Source organism: Rhizophagus irregularis, chromosome 11 (genome assembly GCF_026210795.1).
Source record: "Rhizophagus irregularis chromosome 11, complete sequence".
Lineage (NCBI taxonomy): Eukaryota > Fungi > Glomeromycota > Glomeromycetes > Glomerales > Glomeraceae > Rhizophagus > Rhizophagus irregularis.
This window is the reverse complement of record NC_089439.1, coordinates 2,610,187-2,635,878: the sequence shown is the minus strand read 5'-3', so window position 1 is coordinate 2,635,878 and position 25,692 is coordinate 2,610,187. Positions and strand designations below refer to the sequence as shown.

Below are 25,692 nucleotides of genomic sequence, written 5' to 3'. Positions count from 1 at the left end.
TAATCAGTAAATGGCGTCCAAGCATCTATTTCCGATGAATAAACAAGAACATGATATATGTGTGGCTGAATTAAAATTATTTACTTTAGTAAATATTTCAAGAAGCATTTTGCAGATACATTGATTGATATGGTACAAACCATGTTGAGGGTAGAAAAGACGCCTTTTCATTTTTCAACGATAAATTATTGATATAAGAAAAAGATGATGAAGTGAACTTCGCAAGGTATTATTAAGTACGCACATCCTTGGAATAAGATGACATTGAATCACTAAATCTTTTATAAGCATTACTACCTTCTACGAAACATTATTATGCTGGATAATGGATTAATTTACCCAGTAACATGACCCTAGAAGAAAAAGATGCTTATCTGGCTTTATTTAAACGATATAAAACATATCGATACGTGAATAGATTATTAAATATCGAAATTGAAATTGGAGGACGTACTGTCATCAGACTTGAAAATACTTTTGCTGATGATTCTATACCAAGTAATTTTTTTTTTATGTAAATAGTTTATTGATTTATTTATTTTGAACGTACAATGTTAACTATCTTTCGTCTTTTAGACATTACGTCCATTCTTATTGTAAAAAAAACTTTATTATTGAAAGATCTTAGTTTACAGTTCTCATATATATTAATTGAAAACGGAATTGGTAGTTTACAGCATCTAAATGCAGCATCGTACAGGTCGTGCAAGTGGTCAAACAATATACCAAAGACTTTTGATTAATAATATAGGGGTTTTAGATTTGCGGGTAAATTATGATTGTAGTATTTATTGTTTTTTAAAAAATTACTGTATACGGTTAGTTTTCACAATAGCTTATTAATTTTTTTGTTTTATTTTCATCATTAGGATTTATTTCCCGATATTCTAGAAGAATTTCACATTGTGTATACGATGATTTTTTTAATTCTGCGTCGTGAATAGATTATGAGTCTGCAAAAATTAATTTTGATAGATTAAGGTATTTACTATCACATATCTTAGAATTTTTATATTATAAGCAAAAATTAATTGATTTATTCAATTTAAAAGGTAGCAATCTTGGGATGTTAGCAGTCGATTATTAATTCTGAATAAGAGTTACGGTATTACAGAAGGAACTACAAATTATAATGAAAATTCAAAACTTGTACTTGAATTTTCTTGAGGGTATATTCTATTATAGTATTCTTGTAACGTGTTGGTTCATCAAAAAGAATCGGTGAGGGGTCAATTTGGAATAATTCCTTATGTGGACTCAAAGAGAAGAAATATTTAATGAAGGAAAATATTAAAATTTGTATGAACATCATCAACTGAAGTACAGATTATAGTCACTACAAAGATTGGAGTAATCGATGAATGAGTTGCGGAGTAAATAGCTCACGATGTCCTGATACAATTATTTACATTAAACTCTGGTAACATTAGTTTTTAAATTTTGTGTTATTATCTTGATTTAAACATAACCTTTTGTCTTTTTGTCATTAATAGAATGTTGGAACCAAGTAATCGACCAAGTACAAACCATGTAGCTGAAAGTTAAAAGGGAATCAAATAAACTCAACCAAATTAACGACAGTAAACGATTACGGTGTATATAATCAATCATCATATGAACAGCCATCATATAACAAGCATCGCGGAACTATATAGGCATGCTAGCGAGAATGAGTAACTTGAGACAGTGTTGGGTTTACCATGTTGATTCTGAGATTCTGAAGTATGAATCGTTTTTTGCCGTTTGGATAATTCTCAAATCATAAATCAAGAATGTTTTAATCAAGTAAGTAACATAATGTCTCCGGTTTCTAATTATTAATTTAAAATTTTGCTAATAATGTTCAAACTCTAAAAACATTTATGTAGATATTACAAATTACGAATTTAAATAACTAAAGATCCAACATGGTGTTATATTTTTTATGAAATATTATGAAAATGGAAATTTATATTTTGATGAGATTAGGGTAAAACATGTTATGGACAGTATCCGCTGGTCTTAATTTTATTCATGATCATGATATGGACATTTTCACGAAAAAAATATTGCATTTAATTGAACATGAGGCGGATTCGATTAATCGTAAACATTGGATTACATCTGTTATTAGTAAATATCGTACATCTCGTTTTTCAATAACGAAATAGCTCATTATGAATATATTTTGACCATCCTACACGAAGAACGTACGAGGTATCAAGGAGGGCAAGCAACATCAAAATGCCGTTAGGTTCACTCAGGTTTGTGTTGATGATTTTTATGAACTTGATAGCGAATTTCCTGTTTTAATTGTCTTCTCATGAGTTTCTTTTGATATGAAGAATATTATTAAATGTGAAATGCTTGCCAAACCAAAGAGAAGACGAAGACGAAAGACTCTTTAGGGAAATAAGACTATCTTATGGAATTGTGGCTATGGCATTTTCTAGCTTTATTTCACAGATAGCCTATAGAACGAGCAACATATCTACTTAACCAAAGTTTCTGCTAAAAAGATAACGAAGCTACCTCGCGCAAAATGTGAAGCGGTAATGGAGCGATAAGATATATGCCGAGAAAGAGCCGGAGCAACAGTTCAGGAATATTTCGAAAAAAGGAGTAATCGTTATTTAGATAGCATTCATATGTATAGAGGCGTCAAATATTATTGGGTTTCGTCCCAACATGTAATTTTTTCTTGCGTGTCATCTCGCGCTTTTTGTAATAATAAAACGTTCATTTTGGAATATAATTTTTACGTGAAAAGTAATATTTAACGTAGGAGTGAGTTTTGGCGTGTGTTGGTTTACTGATTAACGCAATACGCAATTGAGAGTGGGAAATTGTTTCTGCTAAGTACTGACTCTACTAACTTCAATACTGTACCCTTGCTTATATCTGAAAATCTTAGAGGAAGCACCGATATGGAAATTTCAGAGCTAGGTTTTTGTTTAAAATGCATTAAAGAACTCTTTCACTCTTTTTTAAGGAATTGAAGATCAAGTGTTGGCTGCATATTCCATCGACTTTGCCTGGGAAAAACTTTTACTAACAGTTCCAAGTGTATGTCCTTTTCCCGATTGCCGATTGCAATAAAAGCACAGATATCAGGCAAGTACTAGACGATACTTTCAATTATCCCAGTCAAATAGAACTTTGGCTATGGGTTTTAAATTCTTTTCAACATTACAGGACGTTCCAATGAGGGTGAAATAGTACTTAAGACGTTTCGCAAACTCTGAAATTTACCAAAAGATGTTAAAAGAAATCCTAATTACATCGATGATCAGCACAAAGAATTGTCATATATGTCTAGTTTCCGTAGAACAAAGTTCAAGCGACTTAGAAAAATACAAAGAAATTATTCGCAAAAAGCCGAGAAGGCATCCAAATAGGGACGATTCTCGTTCATTGAAAAAATTTATTCGGGAACTGTCGCCTGATGGTTAGGGAAATATATTAGCGTCTGAATCGAATACAGACCCAGTTAATATATTTTATGTTAGAAGATTGTATTTTTGTGTAAGACCAGAATATAAGACGATTCAATATTATTATAAAGCTTCGAATAAGTTTTATCGTTAATGGTGTGGGTTTTATAAAGATTAAACCATGGAGATTTAGCATCTCTAGTTACTTGATTATGGAAATAGTTCCTCCAGAATGTTTCACACAAAACCTAATAGCATCTATAAAGGTAGGGAAGTGATAGGAGGGTCAGGACTTTTTCGTCAGCTATTTCGAACTTGTCATAGAGTGATTTAAATATATAATTTCTGGAGTGTTTATTCAACATGGGTTTCTGTTTTTACTATGTATGCGTGTATAACATGGAGAAAGAGCATAATGATAGACATTAAATCGTGTATAATTTTTATTACGTTGTAATTGTTGTTGAGCAGCAAATTTCGATCTACATTCACGCGATAAAATAATTTGTAGAAAATGAATTACATAGCTGAGAATGCTAATTTAATAAACAATTGTTTTTCCCAAAATATATTATGATCCCGAATCTCAATGTCAGATGAAGTTTCAATTCATCAAATATTAGGGTTGTTTGCGTCCCGATGTATTAGTGCTATATGGCTCGTCTTTTGGTCAGTTGTATTTGCGGCCTCAGGATTTGGGTTCAAACGAAAGGATTACTTGTATCGGGTAGGGTGATTTCAACGTATCCGATATCATTCCAGTATTACTGGATCAGGCCGATTTCAGACCCCTATTGCTGGAGAATTTAGACGTGTTTAACCGAGTTTTGTTAAGCAGAATACGTTTACCATTAAAACTATATGTCAACATTAGAGCGAAGCTCATTGCCCTAACAACACGTTAGCTCCTTACATTAGTTTGTTTATTTGCAATATTCCGTTCTAATAAAAAATTAAGAATATTAAATGTCATATGCAGGTGTACAGATTAGAATAAAGTTCACTATATGAAAGCATACTCTAGAAACTTCTAGTTTCTCTTTACCGCTTCTAATAAAAGAAATAACGAACCTCCTACCTGAAAGTTATTTTATCCAATATATTCCTTATGAAAGTAAAATGTTGACTTTATAAGAGTATGGATTTGTAAATTAGTAAAGTTGCCAACCAACATTAATTCAAGAACTTATCAGAAGTTCAAAGAGTGCGGAAAGGCCACGCGCAAAAACTTCATTAGCAAAAATCTACAAAAATGAAATTGATTGCGCGAAATAGAAGTCAAATACCACTATCCACCACCGACTTAAGAACTTTTTCAGAGTTCCAAACTAAAGTTTATAACGAAACCCCTAAAAAAAAAACAAATTAGAAATCGATAAAAAACATGCCTTTTGATTTCTCTCAATTGGCAGAGAAATTATAAAATCCGTTTCTTTAACTAGCAGAAATAATATTTTATTATTCATAGTAATGAATTATAAGTACAATCTTTAAACACTAACTATAATGAAGTACTAATAACATGAATAATACAGATACAGGAGAGTTATCAATAGGTGACGCCTAAAACCTTTTTATCATATTTATCAGAGACAACACAATTGTTTACAATAAATTTTGCTAAAACATTTCTATTCAATTGCCAACCCAATCCATTAACTTCATCCAAAGGAAATTTTCCATCCATATCAACACGTAATTCTTTGTCAGGAATATTATTATTTAAATAAGCAGGACGAACAAAAACGTAATTGATATCATCATTATTATTCAAGAAAATATTTTCCATAATGGCCATATCGTCATAACATGGTTGAAACCATCTTTTTATTGTCCACTTATATAATAAGTACATACGTTCGGGATCATTACATAAACCTAAGGCTGTAATACAAACAAATTTAATTTTTAGTCGATTTGGGTTGGATTTCTGTGTTTCATTAATTGCTTCATAAATCAATTTTGCTGAACGTGAATAAAATTCATTTGGTTTTTGTCCATCTAAAATTCCTAATCCTGCAGCAAAGATTACGATATCATGTAATGAAACGAGTGATTTTACTTGCTCTTCATCGCTAAGATTCCCTTTTGCCACAGTTAAATTGGGATTTTGAATATCGGGATGATCATTGAGTGTGGAAGGATTCCTTGCTACTGCCGTTACCTTATAAACAGTTTGCGGAGTTGAGACTGTCATTAAGTGTTTCAGGATTAGATGACCTAAGCAAAAAGAAAAGGAGAAAAAAAGAAAAAATGTAAAAAATGTATTATTCACAGGTTCATGACGAAAATTTCTTTCATACTTTACCAGTTCCTCCAGTAGCTCCAAAAACAAGTACTTTAAGTTCAACGGAAGTCATTTTACTTAAATACAAAGATGATAAAAAAATTTTTTTGATTCTTTATAACCTTTCGATACTATAAATAAATAAATAGAAAAGACTTATTATGTAAAATCGGGCCTACATCGGGCCTACTTCGGACCTAATTTTTACACCAATCCATTTTGGGTGTGGACAGTTTTTAGCGAGAACTATTGAATTCAACCTAGCCTTATAAGTTTGTAAGTTGTACAATGTAGTGTCGCCATAAATTGTAAAAATTACTGGAATAATACACTAATAAATCACATGACATTTCTTCATTATACTAAAAACAATGAAAAATTTTCTCATGATATCATGATTTCATTGAAAATTCTTTTCTACAACTTCGTGATAATCAAATATTTTATGGAGGCATAAAACAATTGAAACATAGGAGTACATAAAGACGTGAATATCATAGAAAATATCTAATTATAGAAGGTTATATAGGTTATATCGAAATTATCGAAAAAAATTTTCCTACGCCCTAATGATCGGCTAACTGCATTTTTTATTAATAAATTTCAAACTTTTTTAATCAAAGATTTTATTTTATTTACTTTCTCCTTTTAAAAATCATGGTAGCATCATTTTTAATTCCGGACTGTCTGGAAACGATATTTTCAAACCTTCTTGTCAAAAATCCGAACAATTATATTTATATATCAACTAGAGACATACATTCCTGCGCGTTAGTTTCAAGACATTGGTGTCTATTCTCGATACCATTCTTATATGCTTATCCATTTCATCATTTAGCTTTTTCAAAATCTAATTGGAACTACCATTATGAAGGAAATTCATCTTATTATAAATTAATTCGTACTTTATTAAGTTGTATTCCTAAATCTGAAATTGAACAAATTCGAATTTCAAATTCTTTTAATATACGAAAGTTATTATACTATATTCCTTTTTTAAATAAAAATTCTTCACCCTCATATTCTTCAGCAACTTTTAATTATATTGCTTTTATTCGTGGTATAATCTTTGATAAAATATTATTAAATATAAATTTAAAGAAAGTAACTGGTAATTATCAAAAAATATGGTTACCTCCTTATATTATAAATGATTTAGAAGATCATCAATTCTCAAAAGTGTCAATTCCAATTATGAAATATTTTGTGGAATACTTATGCAAACATTGTAATAATTTAACAACATTGGATTTTCCATTTGCAATATCAAATGATAATTTATCTGATAATATAATTAACTTGTTAACTTTTAGTGATGATAATGGAATAAATAATTTAACTAATCTAAAAGAATTAAGTTGTATTTATAATGAAGATATAAGTAGAAAAAAAGGAAAATTACCAAAGGATCTTTATTTTGCTCTTTCAGATAGCATTTGTAATCTAAATTTACTATGTAATGAAAGAATAGGATCTTCTCGTGAGGCAAATTCATTATCAAAATTTATTTCTTCGCAAAAAAATTTGAAACATGTTAAATTATCAGAAAATAAAATGATTTCATATTATAGTGATGCTATTTGTGGATACTATAATATTGTTTTTAATTCATTATCAACACAAAGTGAAAGTTTGCAAGTATTAGATTTTGGGTATTTAACCTTTCATAAAATCAGTAGGGAAGCCTTGAATTCATTATGTTTACTTAAAAATATCAAAGTGTTAAAATTACGTAATTGTACAATAGATAATTATTTAAATGCTTGGGCAGAAAATTTAAAACTTGAGGTTTTTGAATTTTATGATTATAATATTTCATATACGTTAAAAACCTTTTTAATTCAATTAATTCGGTCTTCTTCCAACACTTTAACTAAGTTAATATTGAAATACGTTGAAGATATAGATGATCAAATAGTCCAACAAGTTCCACTTTATTTACACTCTATAATTCATTTAGAAATTCCTAAAGTTTGCCCAGATTTGTTAACTAATATATTTGAATCATGCACTGAATTAATTTATCTTAGTGCAACATTATCAGATGATAAACCATGGGAAAATTGTAGAAATTTAGGTAAATTTATTCCTAAAAATTTACAAAAAATTCGATTCGGATATTTCCTATTGATTAGTATTAATGAATTTAAATTCTTTCTTGAAGAGAGTAAAAATAGTAATAGAAAGTTAAAATATATAGAAATAGTAAATTGTGATATTGATGAGTATTTAAATGTTGCTAATGAATTTGGTGTGGAGCTGATTAAAGTAACTGATTTATATGATTAGGCCAGAATAGCCTTTTCAACACGCCTATTAAATCCAGTATCTGGAATCTGGATATAGTTATAAATCTTTATTATTTTCATTATTTATATTATTTATCATGATGTATTACATATTATTAGTTATTTTTATAAATAAATTTAGAGAACATTTTTTAAATTGATTCATATTATAACTGTTACGCCCAATATCTTAATTTTTTGTAAAAATCTATCTTTGCTATTTTTTCTTTGCAAATATCCAACCGTAATTGAACAATGCGCCCATTTTGATAAATTCTGAGTATTTATTATGTATATACTGCAAATTTCGTTAACTCACAATTGTATTTAGAAATATTTTTACAGGTTCTGTATATACAATCCCGTAAAAAAGTTGATCTGCTTTTTATATTCCATCTTTTTTCCGTAAAAGGCTCATATTTCCGGAATTAATAACCTTATATCAACGGAATTTAACGAATTATTTACATTTTCCGTACGAAAGGCTCATTTTTACAGAGTTTTTAAGTTTTTACAGAAATAACGGATAAAATTTTTTATAGGGAATATATACCTCAAACATCTCAAGTTTTCTACACCTATTATCTCCAAAAAAATGTGTGTGAATTGTTTACTCCTGAGAAAGACTTTATTGATGCTTTTTGGTTAGCATCGGAACCAAACTTATATTAAATAAGGCAAAAGGTCATACAAAATTTAATATGTGTTTAATTATATATCAGATATAGTAAAAAATATTTTTAATTTTTATATATTTAATGTTTGATTAAAAAAACTTTTTAATAGAATTTATACCGTCATGTTTCATAAAATATATGTATAATTTAGCGAAAATTTTATATAATTAATTGCAATCATTTTATTGACTGTAACAGAATCTTACTGCATTTTAATAGTCAATTGATTTTATTTTAATCTCATCATTGCTGACTAATTAAATCTAATATTCCGATCTCAATCAGTAAACAGTTATTTATTATATAATATTATTATATTGGCAGCCCAAAATATCATGAGTAATATTTATTAAATAGGAAATTAAATATGTCTTGTGGTATGTTATATATCAGTCAATTAATCAATTACATCAATTACATCAATTACAGCAATGCAATATAAGTACTATGACTCAATCTTAGTCGCGTCGTTTATATTATAACACGTATTCTGACGCGTAAGATGTTATGGATAAAAATTCAATATAATAGCTTAGTCTTTTTTTTTCTCTCAGCCTCTTTTTTTCGGTTTTTTCTTTTTTCTTTTTTTAGGTCTTATCTTTCTCTCTTGTCTTAACCGTCTTTACTCTGATCTCGTCTTTCTCATCTCTTAACTGAAGAACTGTGATATGTTAGAAACTAGTTGAGCTATTCAACTCCCATGGTTAGAGTCTTGTTTTTTACTCTATTGTTGATAGTAGAACCACAACACTCAAATTTCCCAATAATAAAATAATATTTTTCTACATTCTGTACGAAATATAGCCATTTACTCACATGAAACTGTTCACAAAAATCATCAAGTGTAACCTTTCTTCTCTCAGTTATTTTTAAACGCTATTACTAATCTTTTATCTTTATGCAACTACCTGGTTTACCTTCAACTCTCCTTCTTGCTGTATCATTCAAACTGTCATCTGTTATACGATTTTTATCTTCTAAGATTAATCAGGTCAATAGTATTTTGAGATGAATAAACTGTAACAATATAGCTTGATACTGATGTAACATTTCACTCATGAAAATTAGAGATTTAGCATTTTTATTTTGAACAAAGTGTTGATTACCAAATTCGGAAAAATTTGACGTATATTTGGATAAATTATCTTGGTAGTGTTTCAATCCGTTTATCCGCGGATATTCGCCATTTACAGTTATCCGGATAGGATTTTTTAAACGGATACGGATGAGAGGATTGGAGGATATCCGTAATGAATCATCCGTATCATTAACGGACCCTGGTGGATCGTAACGGACCGGAATATCTGTATCACTAACGGATTATCCGTATGAAAAAAATTTTTTTTTATTTTCAGCTTTTCTAATTTCGTTAAATCCTTCGGTTCTTCGACCACCTGGACTTCGGAGACAATAGTAGGTTAACTTTTTTTATTTTTTTTTCGTTACTTTTTTTTTGTTTCTTTTCACTAATTTCACTAATTTCATTTTTCTTCTTTAGATCCTTCAGTACTTTGGCGACATCGTAGTAAATCTCCATATATTTAGATTATAAGGATATCCGGATGGATCCCTTAGGATATCCGAATAATCTTCAATCCGTCACTACGGATATCCGCATTGTATTTTATTAGACGGATCGGATTGACGGGTGACGGATATTAAACGGATCGGATGGATGGATAACGGATTATCCGCGGGTTGAAACACTATATCTTGGAGGCTTGGATCCAGTTTGGTTTTATTTATAACACTTACTAATTTAAGTTTCTTATTACTGACAAATGAAAATGCATGGAAGAGTGTGAAAGAATAATAGAATAAGAGATTAATGTTTTTTTATCAAATTATCAATCCATTAACTTCTATCTCTCTTTTCTACCTTTCTATTTTAGTGATTGGACTTTAAAAAAAAGAAAATAAACAAATGAAAAAATCAATTTTTTTTTCTAGAGTTGATAATTGAGATAAATCCTTGGATATGGTTTGATTTTATTGCATGTTTTTTTAACAGTACAGCATTTTACTAACATGTTTTTCATTTTTTTTTTTTTAGAATTAATAAATGAGATAACTTGAATATGGTTTGACTTTATTACACGCTTTTTGATAGTATGACATTTTACTAACATATTTTTTATTTTTTTTTTCTAGAGTTGAAATTGAGATAAGAAAACCCATGGATATGGTTTGACTTTATTTGCACATTTTTTAATAGTACGCCATTTTACTAACATGTTTTTCATATTTTTTTCTAGAGTTGATAAATGAGATTCTTGGATATGGTTTGACTTTATTGCATGTTTTTTTTAATAGTACACTATTTTACTAACATGTTTTCATTTTTTTTCTCTAGAGTTGATAATTGAGATAAATCCTTGGATATGGTTTGGATCATGACTTTTTTTTTTTGATAATACAACATTTTACTAACATGTTTTTCATTTTTTTTTTTCCTAGAGTTAATAATTGAGATAAGGTAAATCTTTGGATGGTTTGACTCTATTTGCATGATTTTTTATTAGTACAAAATTTTACTAACATGTTTTTCTTTTTTTTTTCTAGGGTTAACATAAATATGGAATGAATATATTTATATTGGATGTAGTTAGGGTTAATAATAATTTAAAGATATATTTATTTGGATTGTTTATAATCTTGGATATGGTTTGATTTTTAAAATTTTGTGATTTTTCTTATTATATAACATTTTACTAACATATTTTCTTTATCTGGATGCTGAATAAAAAATGTTGAAAAGACAATAGATAAAAAATAATATTAAAATTTAAACAATTTGGACGCTAAACTGAAAAATTAATTATTGGTGATGGAGATAACAGATGATACTGGAAGATTAAGATTAATTATATGATACTGAAAAAGAAAATTATATGATACCGGAAAAGATTAATTATGTATTACTGGAAAAGAATAATTATTTGATATGGGAAATATTAATTATTTTAGATTAATTATATGATATTGGAAAAGATTAATTATATAATACTGGAAAAGATTAATTTTTGGTAGTGGAGAATAATAGATTTATGATTCTTAATATGTTGCTAGACAAAATTATTTGATGAAAAAAATCTCGGATATGGTTTGATTTTTAAAATTTTGTGATCTTTATTATTATATACACTTTACTAACATATTTTCTTTATCTGGATACTGAATAAAAAATGTGAAAAGACAATAGATAAAAAATAATATTAAAATTTTGAACAATTTGGATGCTAAACTGAAAAATTAATTATTAGTAATGGAGAATAATAGATGATACTGGAAAGATTAAGATTAATTATATGATACTGAAAAGATTGAAGATTAATTATATGATACTGGAAAGATTAAAGATTGATTATTTGATACTGAAAAAGAAAATTTATATGATATTGGAAAAGATTAATTATATGTTACTGGAAAAGAAAATTATATGATACTAAAGGAGATTAATTATATGATACTAGAGGAAATTAATTACATGATACTGGAAAAGATTAATTATATATGATACTGGAAAAGATTATTTATATGATATTGGAATAGATTAATTGTATGATACTGGAAAAGATTAATTATTGGTAGTGGAGAATAATAGATTTTTGATTCTTAATATGTTGCTAGATAAAATTATTTGATGAACAAATCTCGGATATGGTTTGATTTTTAAACTTTTGTGATCTTTCTTATTATATACACTTTACTAACATATTTTTTTTTATCTGGATACTGAATAAAAAATATGAAAAGACAATAGATAAAAAATAATATTAAAATTTGAAAATTGGATGCTAAACTGAAAAATTAATTATTGGTAATGGAGAATAATAGATAATACTGGAAAGATTAAGATTAATTATATGATATTAGAAAGAATAAAGATTAATTGTACGATACTGGAAAAGAAACTTATATAATACTGGACAGATTAATTATATGATAACTGGAAAAGATTAATAATATGTAACTGGAAAAGAAATTATATGATACTAGAGAGATTAATTATACAATACTTGGAAAAGATTAATTATATATGATACTGTTATATAATATTGGAAAAGATTAATAATATGTTATTGGAAAAATATTAATAATATGTACTGGAAAAGAAATTATATGATACTGGAAAAGATCAATTATTGATAGTGGAGAATAATAGATTTTTGATTCTTAATTCATTACTAGATAAAATTATTTGATGAAAAAATCTCGGATATGGTTTGATTTTTAAAATTTTGTGATTATTCTCATTATATAACACTTTACTAACATATTTTCTTTATCTGGATGCTGAATAAAAAATGTTGAAAAGACAATAGATAAAAAAATAATATTAAAATTTTGAACAATTTGGATGCTAAACTGAATAATAGATATTACTGGAAAGATTAAAATTAATTATATGATACTGGAAAAGATTAATTATAGGAGAATAATAGATATTTGATTCTTAATTCATTACTAGATAAAATCATTTGATGAAAAAATCTCGGATATGGTTTGATTTTTAAAATTTTGTGATTTTTCTTATTATATAACACTTTACTAACATATTTTCTTTATCTGGATGCTAAATAAAAAATGTTGAAAAGACAATAGATAAAAAAATAATATTAAAATTTTGAACAATTTGAATGCTAAACTGAAAAAGTGGAAAATAATAGATATTACTGGAAAGATTAAAATTAATTATATGATACTGGAAAAGATTAATTATAATATGTTGCAGGAAAAAAAAATTATATGATACTGGAGAAGATTAATTATATGATACTGGAGAAGATTAATTACATGATATTGGAAAAGATTAATTATAGGAGAATAATAGATATTTGATTCTTAATTCATTACTAGATAAAATCATTTGATGAAAAAATCTCGGATATGGTTTGATTTTTAAAATTTTGTGATTTTTCTTATTATATAACACTTTACTAACATATTTTCTTTATCTGGATGCTAAATAAAAAATGTTGAAAAGACAATAGATAAAAAAATAATATTAAAATTTTGAACAATTTGAATGCTAAACTGAAAAAGTGGAAAATAATAGATATTACTGGAAAGATTAAAATTAATTATATGATACTGGAGAAGATAAATTACATAATGTTGGAAGAGATTAATTATATGATATTAGAAAAGATAATGGAGAATAATAGATATTTGATTCTTAATTTATTACTAGACAAAATCATTTGATGAAAAAATCTCGGATATGGTTTGATTTTTAAAATTTTGTGATTTTTCTTATTATATAACACTTTACTAACATATTTTCTTTATCTGGATGCTAAATAAAAAATGTTGAAAAGACAATAGATAAAAAAATAATATTAAAATTTTGAACAATTTGAATGCTAAACTGAAAAAGTGGAAAATAATAGATATTACTGGAAAGATTAAAATTAATTATATGATACTGGAGAAGATTAATTACATAATATTGGAAAAGATTAATTATATGATATTAGAAAAGATAATGGAGAATAATAGATATTTGATTCTTAATTTATTACTAGACAAAATCATTTGATGAAAAAATCTCGGATATGGTTTGATTTTTAAAATTTTGTGATCTTTCTTATTATATAACACTTTACTAACATATTTCTTTATCTGGATATTGAATAAAAAATGTTGAAAGACAATAGATAAATAAATAATATTAAAATTTTGAACAATTTGGACGCTAAACTGAAAAAGTGAAGAATAATAGATAATATGTGGAGAATAATAGATTTTTGATTCTTAATTCATTACTAGACAAAATCATTTGATGAAAATCTCGGATATGGTTTGATTTTTAAAATTTTGTGATTTTTCTTATTATATAACACTTTACTAACATATTTTCTTTATCTGAATGCTGAATAAAATGTGAAAAGACAATAGATAAAAAATAATATTAAAATTTTGAAAGATTAATATATATATGATACTGGAAAATATCAATTATTGGTAGTGGAGAATAATAGATTTTTGATTCTTAATATGTTGCTAGACAAAATCATTTGATGAAAAAATCTCGGATATGGTTTGATTTTTAAAATTTTGTGATCTTTCTTATTATATGACACTTTACTAACATATTTTCTTTATCTGGATATATTGAATAAAAAATGTTGAAATGACAATAGATAAATAAATAATATTAAAATTTTGAACAATTTGGATGCTAAACTGAAAAATAATTATTGATAGTGGAGAATAATAGATACTGGAAAGATTAAGATTAATTATATGAATACTGGATTAATTATATGATACTGAAAAAGATCAATTATTGGTAGTGGAGAATAATAGATGATACTGGAGAGATTAAATTATATGATACTGGAAAGATTAAAGATTAATTATCTTGGATGTGAAATATTTTTCTGATATATTTATCTTATTGCTGGATAAAATGATTATGTGGAAATTGGTAATAAATGGATTATAAATCTGAATAAACGATGATTATATGATTTATTTAAAGATATAATATTCTATGTGGATATGGTTTGATTTTATTTGCTAATTGAAGTAACATGATCAAAAAAAATAGAATATCGTTATAACGTATTTTTACCGAATACATACTATGGAAATAATGGATGGATAATATTAATTTTGATTTTGATAACTATAGATAATGTTATATTAGTAAACAGTATTTTTTTAATTGTTAAAGAGACGAATGAATGAATGAATCTTTAGAATTGTTATTACATTGATCTGGATAAATTAAATTTTGTATTCCAGGATGTGGTTTGATTTATTATTTTATTTATTCATTTTTTTTTATTAATAAGGTATTTCGCTAATTTGTTTTAAATATTATTGTTAATTATTTGGATAAGTGTGGAAAGTATGAGATGTGTTGGAAGAATGGATTAGTAGATTTCAAGTGAAAAATATATGGAAGAACAATGGATAGTTAATTAGATTTGGCTTGGATAAATATAAAGATGACCGAGTTATCTTGGACTTCAAATAAATGAACGAATGAATTTTATCGAATTAGATATTTATTTAGAGTTCAAAAATATCCTAGGATATGGTTTGGTTTTTATTTGTTTATTTATCATTATTGTAATATTCTATTAACATGATTTTTATTGCTGAATGAATGAATAAATATTTGGTATGTGGATGTTTGATTATTAATTTATTTAAACATATTGCTGGACAAAATTATTGGATAAGGTAAAAACATTTGGTAACTGATTTCTTAAACTGGAGGTATTATAATTTATTGATAAAATGGATTATATTTAACAAAATGAAAAATAGCTACCAATTGCAAAGAACTCTGAATCTATTGAATGATAAAAAAAATTGACGATCAAGGCGAATAATGTGAATATGAATATGGCAAGTATCTCTGAAAGTTTAAATAAGTAATATATAAATGAAATCAGATTGTCTAATTATTCATTTTAACATGTTTTATATTAGCCAAAACTCTCAACTTTAATTCATATTGGTGTCAATGATGATATACAATACAAAAGTATTTAAAAGTACTGAGATATTTATACGAATTTAAGTTTGAGTTTAGTCTATTCGCATTCATTACAGATTTAATTGCCCAAGAGAAGATTTATAATGGTACCACTTAGACTATAGCTAACAAGTGAGAAAGCCGACAAAATGAAACATTAGAAGAATTACAATACGGTAGGGATTGATAGAAAATCTCTTTATTCATGTCTTAATAGAAATTTTGTGTGCATGCAATAACTGATACGTACTGAACTCAATTGTCCCAACTATTAAGCAAACGTGACTTGTTCCACACCAAGAAGCAAGCAAAACCTAAAGTAATGAGTCCATTTCTACTGGAATTACTGCTGTTTTCATTACCGTTTCAACTTATCTGGCTCTTCTGGGACTAACCTTTCTAGTCATATACGTAGGAAAATGTTCTCCAACTGATAATTTGAAAATTTGAAAAAGATATTATTTAATTTATTTAATTTATTAAAATTTTACTTATTTTAAAATTAAGCAATTTAATAATGCCATACAAAAATATTGACTCAAAGCTAATAAATTTATTTATATTTAAGCGGGTAACATAACAAAACGTCATTATATATATTTATCTGTTATATGTTTTAAATTTTCAAATCGTAGCGCAAATTGACTGCGCCACAATAATATTATATTTTATAAAATAATCTTGTATCACTAGCATCACTAGGGCCAATAATGATCGGCACAATTTTTTTTTTATAAATCGATTTGGAAATAATGATCTTCATTTGGCGTTTCGTTTCTTTCTTTCTTATCTTAAGTCGATTTTGGAAAATGTAAAGAATGTGGCGAAGCTTATCTGGACGGATATTATGTAAATGAATGGAAAAAACCATGTAGTGTAAATTATTTTATAATTATACTAATATAATATTTGAATGGATACATACAGTATAATCAGTTTGATGATATTAAAGAAATGGGGAACGATGGTTTTGCTACAGCAATATGGAAGGATGGTCCATTATATTATGACGATATTGAACTTGTATATACAAGAGGTCAGAATAAAAAAGTTGCTTTAAAACGTTTATGTAACTCCATACCCTTCAAAGCCCAGGATATATTCTTAATAAGTTGGAGAGAAGAGCGCAGAATAATTGGATTATACAGAAGCTCATCAAAGATTTCTTCTGAGATGAAGGGAAGACGTAATTAATAAAGAACATAGATTAATAGATTAATTATTGTTTAATGCTGAGCCTTGATCATCAATAAAAGTGCTTCCACAAAGTCCTCCAGAGTATATAAGAAATTTATTTGATTGTGGAAGAGGCCGACAAAAAGGGATTAATGAATCTCTTCTAAATGAGGTATGAGATTTTTGGATTTAATCGGAATAATTTCGTATTATAGTACATAATAATAAGGGCTATAATTTTTCTTTTTTTACAATAATAGATACGTAAAGATCCTGAAGTATATGGAATATCTCAAAATCCAGATACAATTGTGGTGAAAAATATGTGTATAAAAAATGGTGTAAACCTGTCAAATAGGTTAACTTAAAAAAAAATTATTTTAAATTGGACAAGTGGGAACGAAATAATTGATGATTCAATTCAAGAAATGCGTTTAAAAATCAATCATTACAGAGATAATATATTTGAATGGATACCATACGATCAATTTAATGAAATTAAAAAAAATACACAAAGGAGAGTCCGCTACGGCAATATGGAACGAAGGTCCATTATGTCATGATTACTATGAAGAGAAATGGACGAGGATCTCAAATAAACAAGCCACTTTAAAATGTCATATAATTTACAAAATATTATTAATGAATTTCTAAATGAGGTATGAAATTTCTCTATGAATTTTAATTTAACTCTTTTTTTTCTAGTATAAAATATAATAATTTTTTTTTCGTGTGTTTTATAGGTTAAGACGTATAATTGTAAGAATAATCTTAAATCCAAATACAAAAGAATGTATCATCGTTTTCAAAATGGACATTGTGAAAAATGTGATGAACAAATCAATCTGATGTAAGTTATAAATGGTGCAAAAAATTGATAATTTAATTCAAGATATATAATTAGAAATTAATTCTTACAATGATATAATATTTGAAGGGGTCCCATACGATCAATTTGATGATATTATAAAGGTGCTACCGTATATCCAGCAATATGGAAAGATTACTTGATTAAAAAAGAATTGGTAAGAAAATCAGATACAAAAGTTGCTTTGAAAGTGTTTATTTAATTCACAAAATCTCTCGGATGAATTTTTATCATGCTCATGATGAAGGTTAGTATTAAAAATATGTGACGGAATTAGACCTGAAATTAAGGAGCCAGAAGCACTAAGATGTTATATCGACTTAATGAAAAGATGCTGGGATCCTAATGCAGACAATAGGCCAAGTGCTTAGAATTGCTTCATGATTCATATATGTATGATGAATTAGATTATTCTGATATTTCATCAATTGAAAAGGTACAATAATATCGTGAAATATTTCAATTATTTCATCTACTGAAAACGAATCAACTTCTCATCCACAGGCCAGTAATGTAACCCAAATACTTAACCTCCAAAATTTGCAACATCCGGGTAATTTGCCTTATACGGAAGATCTTATCATATATGATAGTATAATACTTTTAATTCTGATTGTTTAATATTCATAGTGATGAGAATTTTATTATAATTATAGTATTTTTTCTTATAATTTGTAGTATTATTATTTTAGCAATTATGTATTTATTCTTAGAGTGTGGAGTATACATAATAAAATCGTTTCGTAGTTGAATGATATATTGTACCCGGTTTTATCCTTTCTTTATAATCCAAATATTTTACTTATCATGTTAAAAACTCTCTAAATATTTGAAGCGGTGTGGTCTAAATTTCTTACAAGTATTCTTTAAATTCCGTTTAAATGTTTCATGTAAAATTAAATTTTTAACGGGTTGATTATGAAATTTACAAATGTTATACTGTGATTTATAAAATCCATATAATCGATAATTGCAGTATGAGAAAATAAATTCTAACTGATAAAGGATGATAAAATATTAATATTCGATTCTGATTAAAATATTTGAATTCGTGCTTTAATTGAAAATTTGGAAAAACTATTAAACTTTATCCTAATAATAGATTAGAAGAAAACGAAAATACAATACCGCACAAAATTAATACTTTGCTCAGCAAAGAACCTAAAATTATTGCTAATTTTACTTATCCATTTAACACTAAAATTTTGTTTCGAATAAACAATTTTTTTGATTAAAACCAATGAAGAGGGAGAGTGCAACTAATGAAACGTGTTAAGAATTATTAAAATAAATTTTGCAACATACAATCACCAAATTTATTGGCTAAGCTGATAAATGTATACTGTATATATATATATATGTATTTTTTAAAAAAAATTAGGTAAAAGTAAACCACATTAAATCTCAAACTATTACACGTATTATCATTCTTGATTTTAGATTTGTTTGCTAACATTTGTTGGTTTCAGTTATCCTGAAACAAAAAGAGCCGACATATTTCAACATAATGTACAATCGATAATAAAACCATGTTATCAAAACAGCATTGTTATAAGGAGTGCAGTGATTGCAGTGAATCCGCTGACTCTTATACGCACACAGATCTGGAATCTCAGTGAAATTCATTATCAAATGAAACATGTATGAAGTAGCTTATTATTACTGTTCAGAGTATTGTTCTACCTGTTGCTCACCTAAGTGTTTAAATTAACTACAGCGTCTAAACCCTTAAATTTATATCGAAAAAATTTTTTACGTGCTATCACGTTACATGATCCAGCTAATCCTACTTCATAAATGACAAGCTAATCGCCTTTCAGGAATCGTCTGTTCCAACCCGTGACCGCCGAAAAAAGTATCGTCGTCGAAACTAAAGACCGCCACTATCACATGACTGTTCATCTCCATAACATTTCACGTGACTTGCGTAATTTGCTGCGGTTGGCTAAGCTAGAAACATCCCACTTTGAAATGTTGCGGTAATTATAATCACGTGTTACTATTGACAATATTAAAAATTGTATTACACAAAACAGTGATACAAATTACAAATATAAAAGGAAATAAGCAGGGGTAGTTTAATTCAAAAAGGGAATTATGACGTAAGTGGAGAAGGACATGGGTTACAGCTAGGGATGGTTAGGTCGGTCCTGGTCCGGTCCTGGTCCTGGGACCTATAAGTCCTATTGCGGACCAGGTCCTGTTAGGACCAGTCCTGGACCTGGTCCCTGGACCTGGTCCTGATTAAGTTATTTATAGATTTTATGAATTTAGTAATAACTAAATATAAAAAAAGTGAGTTGCGATATTTGGATTCACTTTTTTATATTGATTTTATATAAAAAAAGTGAGTTGCGGTATCGCGATTCACTTTTTTATATTGATTTTATATAAAAAAAGTGAGTTGCGGTATCGCGATTCACTTTTTTATATTGATTTTATATAAAAAAAGTGAGTTGCGGTATCGCGATTCACCTTTTTATATGATTTAATATAAAAATGTGAATCGCAATATCGCAACTCATTTTTTATATGATTTTAATAATATAAAAATTGTATTGCAATATTGCAATGCACTTTTTTTGTAATTTATAATTACTTAAAATCAAATTTACAGCAAATTATACATATATAATTTAAACATATGGATCTCTTATAACCTTATTGGCTAGGACTTTTTAGGACCTGGTCCGCTTCTGGTCCAAAATTTGGACCTAAAGATCTGCAGACCAGGTCCTAGGACCAAGTCTTTAGGTCCAGGACCTAGGACTTTACCATCCCTAGTTACAGCTAAGCACGATACTTTACAAATCATTATAATTAATTCGTTAATTAAGAATATTTTAAATAGTTTACAACTTGTGATTAAAAAGTATTGAATGTGACTAATATTTTGCTACGCCCGATTACAGTGAACCCTCGGTTCTAACCATTTTCGTTTACTATTACGAATATTCATAATAATAATTGATACGGTATTTTTTTATAATAATAAAAATTTTTTTGGCGGTTTTATGATTTCATAATTTTTAATTACGAAAATGTAACTGATAAAAAAACCTGTTTAATTAAATCAAATCAGAGATGTCATCTATTCCGTTATACATGATTGCATCAAGATTAAGAGAATTCTTTAATTAAAAAAAAAAATAATAAAATAAAATAAAATAAAATTTCTTCTACAGAAAAAGTTTTTGATTTTGATCTTAAAGCATTAAGAACTCTCAATCCTGTGTAATTAATTATAATATTATTAGTGGATTTTAAAAATAATGGATTATTTTTTCTAAGAATGAATATAATTCATAACCTGTGAAATAGAAATCAAACCCATGATAACGGCAACTATAGTGTAATTTCAAATTTATTTTATATTATGAATAAGCCAAAAGTAATTTTTTTTAGGATTAAGTTTTATATAATAAATATTACAAAACAGAGCCACGTTCACCGACAATTTATACAAACGTTTCACCGACAGGGTCATTTCGGACAAATGTTTCGCCGATGATCATCTCGAAATTAGGGCTGAAATAAGGTTAGAATTCCAAACTTGTAAAATGATCTTGTCGGTGAAATGATTGTCGGTGAAATGAACCCTTATGATTAACATAATGAAATGTTACACTTTTGTTTAACATAACTAGGCTAACTGACGCAATAAACAATCACAGATCAGCCTTAATAGATTAAGATGATCGGTGATCATCACCCAATCAAATACTATAAACAATCCTCGTTATTACGAACTTCCTAATCAAAAATCATATTTGTGTACGCTGACTTCATAATACTAACCGATTAAGGACTTTCAAATGAAAAAAAATTATGACGAAAAAGACTTTATTTGCATGCATGCATAACTAAACAAATATAGAATAAGTTCCTTTGTTTGCAAAATCGCACAAACGTTCTATAGTATTGTTCACGAGAACGCCAAATGATCGACTGTAACGTTCTTCAAAGCAGGCTTTAAATTCATAATACATACATATACATATACACACATTTTTTTAATTTAATAGAACATGCAATCTTCAGAAACCTTCTTAAAGACTTGTTCTTTGATATTACTACACGTTTGAATACCAAAAAGAATGTTTCCTACTGCAAAAATTTATGTGTCGGCTTCATTTTTACTTTCAGAATGTTTAGAGAAAATTTTCTCATATCTTATTGATAAAAATTTCTCTCACAATATTTATACCTCTATGTCAATGAAAAATATACACTCTTGTACGTTAGTATCAAGACATTGGTGTAGAATCTCGTCACCATTCTTATATGCTTATCCATTTCATTATTTCTGTCGTTTGGCTGATTCAGTTTCTTATAGTTCAGGCCATTTACAATATTTTAAATTAATTCGCACATTATTGAGTTGTATTCCTAAATCCGAAATTGAGCAAATTAAATCATCAAATTCTTCTAATACTTCTAATACACAAAAGTTAACATCAAAATTTATCATTTCATCGACATTTAATTACATTACTTTCATCCGCGGTTTAATTCTTGATAAAATTAAAATATTATATAACCCATATACGTTATTCATTTATCGAAATTTATGGTTGCCTTCTTATAACGCATATAATATAACAGAAGATCAGTTCTCAAAAATATCAATCCCAATTATAAATCATCTCGTAAGATTCTTGTGTAAACATTGTAATGATTTAACAACACTACAATTTAAGTTGAAGATACAAAACAATGAGATATTTAATAATTTAATTGAATCTTTATCTTTTAAAGATTATAATGGAAGAAATAAATTGGGTAATTTAAAAGAATTATATTTTATTAATGATATAACAAGTAAAAATGAAAAATTACCGCAGAATTTTTATTTGGCTCTTTCAAATAGTAAAGTTTGTAATCTTAATTTACTTTACAATGAAAACATCAGCACTATTGAAGAAGCAAGTTCATTATCAAAATTTATTTCTTTACAAAAAAAGTTACAACATATTATATTATCAGAGGATAAACTTGACATATTCCTTGGAGATAATATTGGAGATAATTATTATGTCGTGTTGAGTTCATTATCATCTCAAAGTGAAAGTCTGAAAGTATTAGAACTTAAATATATACCTTTTAATAAAATAAATGGAAAAGCTTTAAACGCATTATGTTCGCTAAAGAATATCCGAGAATTAAAGATTTATATGTGTAGAGCAATAAGTGATAACTTAAATTCTTGGGCAAAAAATTTATCAAGACTTGAAGTAATTGAATTTATGGCATACTATTTTCCAACTATATCAGAAAAATTTTTAGTTCAATTAATTCGATCCTCTTCTAACACTTTAACTAAATTAGTATTACATTATAAAAGAGCACAAGATCAAAGCACCAGAATATTTCAACAAATCTTAAATTTAAATTCATTAATTCATTTAGAACTCCCTAAAATTTATTCATACGAATTAATTCACATATTTAAATCATGTACTAAATTAGTTTATCTTAGTACAATATTATCAGATGATGAACCATGGGAAAATTTTAGGGATTTAGGTAAATTTATTCCTATTACTTTACGAACAATTCAGTTCAAAGAGATGCATAATTTAGTATTTAGTAGTACTGAATTGAAATATTTTCTAGAGGAATGTGTAAACAATGATAGTAATTTAATGTATTTAGAAATAGTTGGAAATCAACACGTTAGCCAAGATTATTTTGATGTCGCTGCAGAATTTGGAATAATTCTTTATTATATCAATTGTTAAATAGGTCACCTTTTTTTTATTTTTTCTTTTTTTCTAAAAAATTATTTAAATTATTTATTATTATTATTTATTATAAAAAATATATATATAATTCAGGTTCTATTTTATTGTAATTATCCCTATAAAAAATTTTTCAGAAAAATGATCACGTGTCTGAGTTTTTTTCGGAATAAAAACTAGAAAATGATCATTTATCGGAATTTTTTCCAGAATTTTTTTTTATAGGGAAAAAAGGTTTGAAATTCTGTACTAATAGTGTTGCAGTACAGTAAAACGTAAAAGAAATTAATGAATTTATAATTAGAATTATTATTGCATCGTTAAATTAACGCAAATGTCTAACTCGAATTCGATTAAATAATAAATTGGACGTTATAATTACCGCCGTGCTTAATTGAAAAACACTGTTTGTAAATTATAACAGGTATAATGAAATTTTAAGGACTTTCACAATATACAAATTGACCATAATATTAATTTATTTTTATTTTTATTTATCAATAATAGTTAGGCCATTCCAAATTAATTTTTAGTTTAACGTCCTCCCCCCCTGCTTTATTTTTGAAAATTTTAAAATAATTTAAACACATATGTTCACATATGTTTAAAGCACCCCCCCCCCCTCTTTTCTGAAATTTGGTGTACCGAATATTTCCGATTTTACCGAAAACTTCCAGAAATGTTAATATGTTTAAATATCATGTTTGTTTAAATTATTCCCTCCCCCCCCCCCTCAAATTTTTCAGCCAGAAAGGACGTTAAACTAATTATTAGTTTGGAATGGCCTTAGTATACATAAGATTTTATAAACAAAACAAAATTGAAAAAGTAAATAAAAAATTAAACTGACCATAGTATTAATTTATAGTCATGATTTTCAACTTTATACTGTATATTAACTTGAATAGCATAAAGGGATGGCCAGAAAATACGTCATTTTCTAGGGGTTCAAGAACACATTTTCCATTTTTAGTTCTTATTAAGATTTTTGGGTTTACATTAAGTGCCATAATTAATAGTGGTTGTTGGACTACTTGAAGTTTTATATCTGATTCGAATTAATACCTGATTCGAATTAAATAATTATAAGAAACTCATTACGATACTTTAATAATACGTTGATACGTTAACGGATGGAAATAAATTTTTTATAGGAATATATATTAGATATATTTCGAGGACGTATTTTAGAACGTTCCAATTAAAATATTTACTAAAGAATTAGTTGATGAGGGGGCTAAAAATTTAATTATTTATTGCGAAATTCTGAAAACAGAGGAGGGGATTAGTTGCATTAAATAAAAAAAATATCTAAAAAAATTGTTTGTAGGTAGTGTTGTGGGTGAAACCTATAAGTTTCATCAGAGCGCGAGGTCTAGTTTCGCCAGATTTTCAGATCTTATCGAAACTAAATAGCGAAAACTTCTTATTGGTTAAACTATTTAATTAATACCTTTATTGAATAAAAATTTATAAAATGATTATATTTTATACTAATTATATTATTTGCATACTATGAAAATAAAAAGAAAAAATTTTTTAACGGGTTTATTTTCGAATCTTATGACCACTGTCACGAGGCTTAATAGCTTCGATTCAATTGGTCAATTTCATTATTATCACATGATCAAAGGTTTTGCTAATATCAGTATCGACCTTTCGAAAGTTTCGGATTTTATCACTTGAAGAACGAATCACCTTAACTTTGAATTTTTTGGTTTCGTCCACAATTTAATATATCCATGGA

At 27.0% G+C, this 25,692-nt stretch overlaps 5 protein-coding genes across 5 annotated transcripts; 4 read left to right on the top strand and 1 right to left on the bottom strand.

The window, feature by feature from the left end:
* Positions 1-347: 347 nt before the first annotated feature.
* On the top strand, positions 348-1,890 carry OCT59_003063 (uncharacterized protein; the record flags this gene model as incomplete). The annotated part of the gene is made up of 9 exons (XM_066145367.1): positions 348-498; positions 577-666; positions 752-768; positions 976-981; positions 1,053-1,068; positions 1,382-1,420; positions 1,494-1,519; positions 1,772-1,785; positions 1,869-1,890. The coding sequence occupies 9 exons, from the start codon at positions 348-350 to the stop codon at positions 1,888-1,890; spliced, it is 381 nt and encodes a 126-aa protein (XP_065996095.1).
* A 2,957-nt stretch (positions 1,891-4,847) lies between these two features.
* Positions 4,848-5,773, bottom strand: OCT59_003062 (uncharacterized protein; the record flags this gene model as incomplete). The annotated part of the gene is made up of 2 exons (XM_025315404.2): positions 4,848-5,633; positions 5,722-5,773. The coding sequence occupies 2 exons, from the start codon at positions 5,771-5,773 to the stop codon at positions 4,963-4,965; spliced, it is 723 nt and encodes a 240-aa protein (XP_025182928.1). The 3' UTR covers positions 4,848-4,962.
* A 584-nt stretch (positions 5,774-6,357) lies between these two features.
* On the top strand, positions 6,358-7,989 carry OCT59_003061 (uncharacterized protein; the record flags this gene model as incomplete). Its single annotated transcript, XM_025325097.1, has 1 exon — positions 6,358-7,989. The coding sequence occupies one exon, from the start codon at positions 6,358-6,360 to the stop codon at positions 7,987-7,989; it is 1,632 nt and encodes a 543-aa protein (XP_025182927.1).
* An 8,493-nt stretch (positions 7,990-16,482) lies between these two features.
* Positions 16,483-17,704, top strand: OCT59_003060 (uncharacterized protein; the record flags this gene model as incomplete). Its single annotated transcript, XM_025325096.2, has 5 exons — positions 16,483-16,486; positions 16,957-17,009; positions 17,088-17,346; positions 17,417-17,508; positions 17,597-17,704. 5 exons carry the CDS (start codon positions 16,483-16,485, stop codon positions 17,702-17,704), a joined length of 516 nt encoding a protein of 171 aa, XP_025182926.2.
* Positions 17,705-22,301: 4,597 nt separating this feature from the next.
* On the top strand, positions 22,302-23,945 carry OCT59_003059 (uncharacterized protein; the record flags this gene model as incomplete). The annotated part of the gene is made up of 1 exon (XM_025334280.2): positions 22,302-23,945. One exon carries the CDS (start codon positions 22,302-22,304, stop codon positions 23,943-23,945), a length of 1,644 nt encoding a protein of 547 aa, XP_025182925.1.
* Positions 23,946-25,692: the final 1,747 nt, after the last annotated feature.